Source organism: Ananas comosus, linkage group 2 (genome assembly GCF_001540865.1).
Source record: "Ananas comosus cultivar F153 linkage group 2, ASM154086v1, whole genome shotgun sequence".
Classification (NCBI taxonomy): domain Eukaryota; kingdom Viridiplantae; phylum Streptophyta; class Magnoliopsida; order Poales; family Bromeliaceae; genus Ananas; species Ananas comosus.
The window spans coordinates 9,550,997-9,551,746 of NC_033622.1; the positions used below are offsets into that span (position 1 = coordinate 9,550,997).

The 750-nt window shown below is 51.7% G+C and overlaps 1 protein-coding gene across 1 annotated transcript; it reads right to left on the minus strand.

Annotated features, from left to right (window-relative positions):
• LOC109727453 (50S ribosomal protein L21-like) lies at positions 340-750 on the minus strand. The gene has a single exon (XM_020257590.1). It carries the CDS (start codon positions 748-750, stop codon positions 340-342), a length of 411 nt encoding a protein of 136 aa, XP_020113179.1.

The window sequence follows — 750 nt, forward strand, 5'->3', positions numbered from 1 at the left end:
GTTTCTGTATAGGAAACAGTTTTCAAAAGAATTTTCTGTGGATTTATGTTTAAATATTAAATGCAAATCTGTGATGTGAATGGTGAATGTATGAATGTATGAATGAATAATTTAGTTGTCGTTGTATCCTGTTTGTACTGTTGTACTTGTGCGATGCCGTGCAAATACAGGGGAGAGTTTGTCCGTGTGAACGGTGGAATCCCTGTATTTGTGGCGGATCTGGCATACTCTGGGGTCAGGTTTTCAAAAAAAAAAAAAATTTAGACGCTTTTTCCGCTGTGTTCAAATAAAAAGGGACCCCGGGGCGTGACACGGGGATAAGGCCCTTCCTCGGTGCGATCACTGCTGTTGACTTTGCCTTCCTCTGTGCGATCTGTGCTTTGTCGCCGCCGCCTTCCTCTGTGCAATCAGAGCCTTCGTCACCGCTGCCCTCCTCTGTGCGATCTGTGCTTTGGGCGCCGCCGCCTTCCTCTGTGCGATCTGTGCTTTGGGCGCCGCAGCCTTCCTCTGTGCGATCTCTGCGTTGGTGGCTGACGCCTTCCTGTGTGCGATCTGTGCTTTGGGCCGCCGCTTACCTCTGTGCGATCTGTGCCTTCGGCGCCGTCGCTTTTCTCTGTGCGATCTGTGCCTTGGCCGCCGCCGCCTTCCGCTGTGCGATCTGTTCTTTGGGTGCCGCCGCCTTCCTTTGTGCGATCTGTGCTTGCGGCGCCGCCTCCTTCCTCTGTGTGATCTGTTCTTTGGGTTTAACAT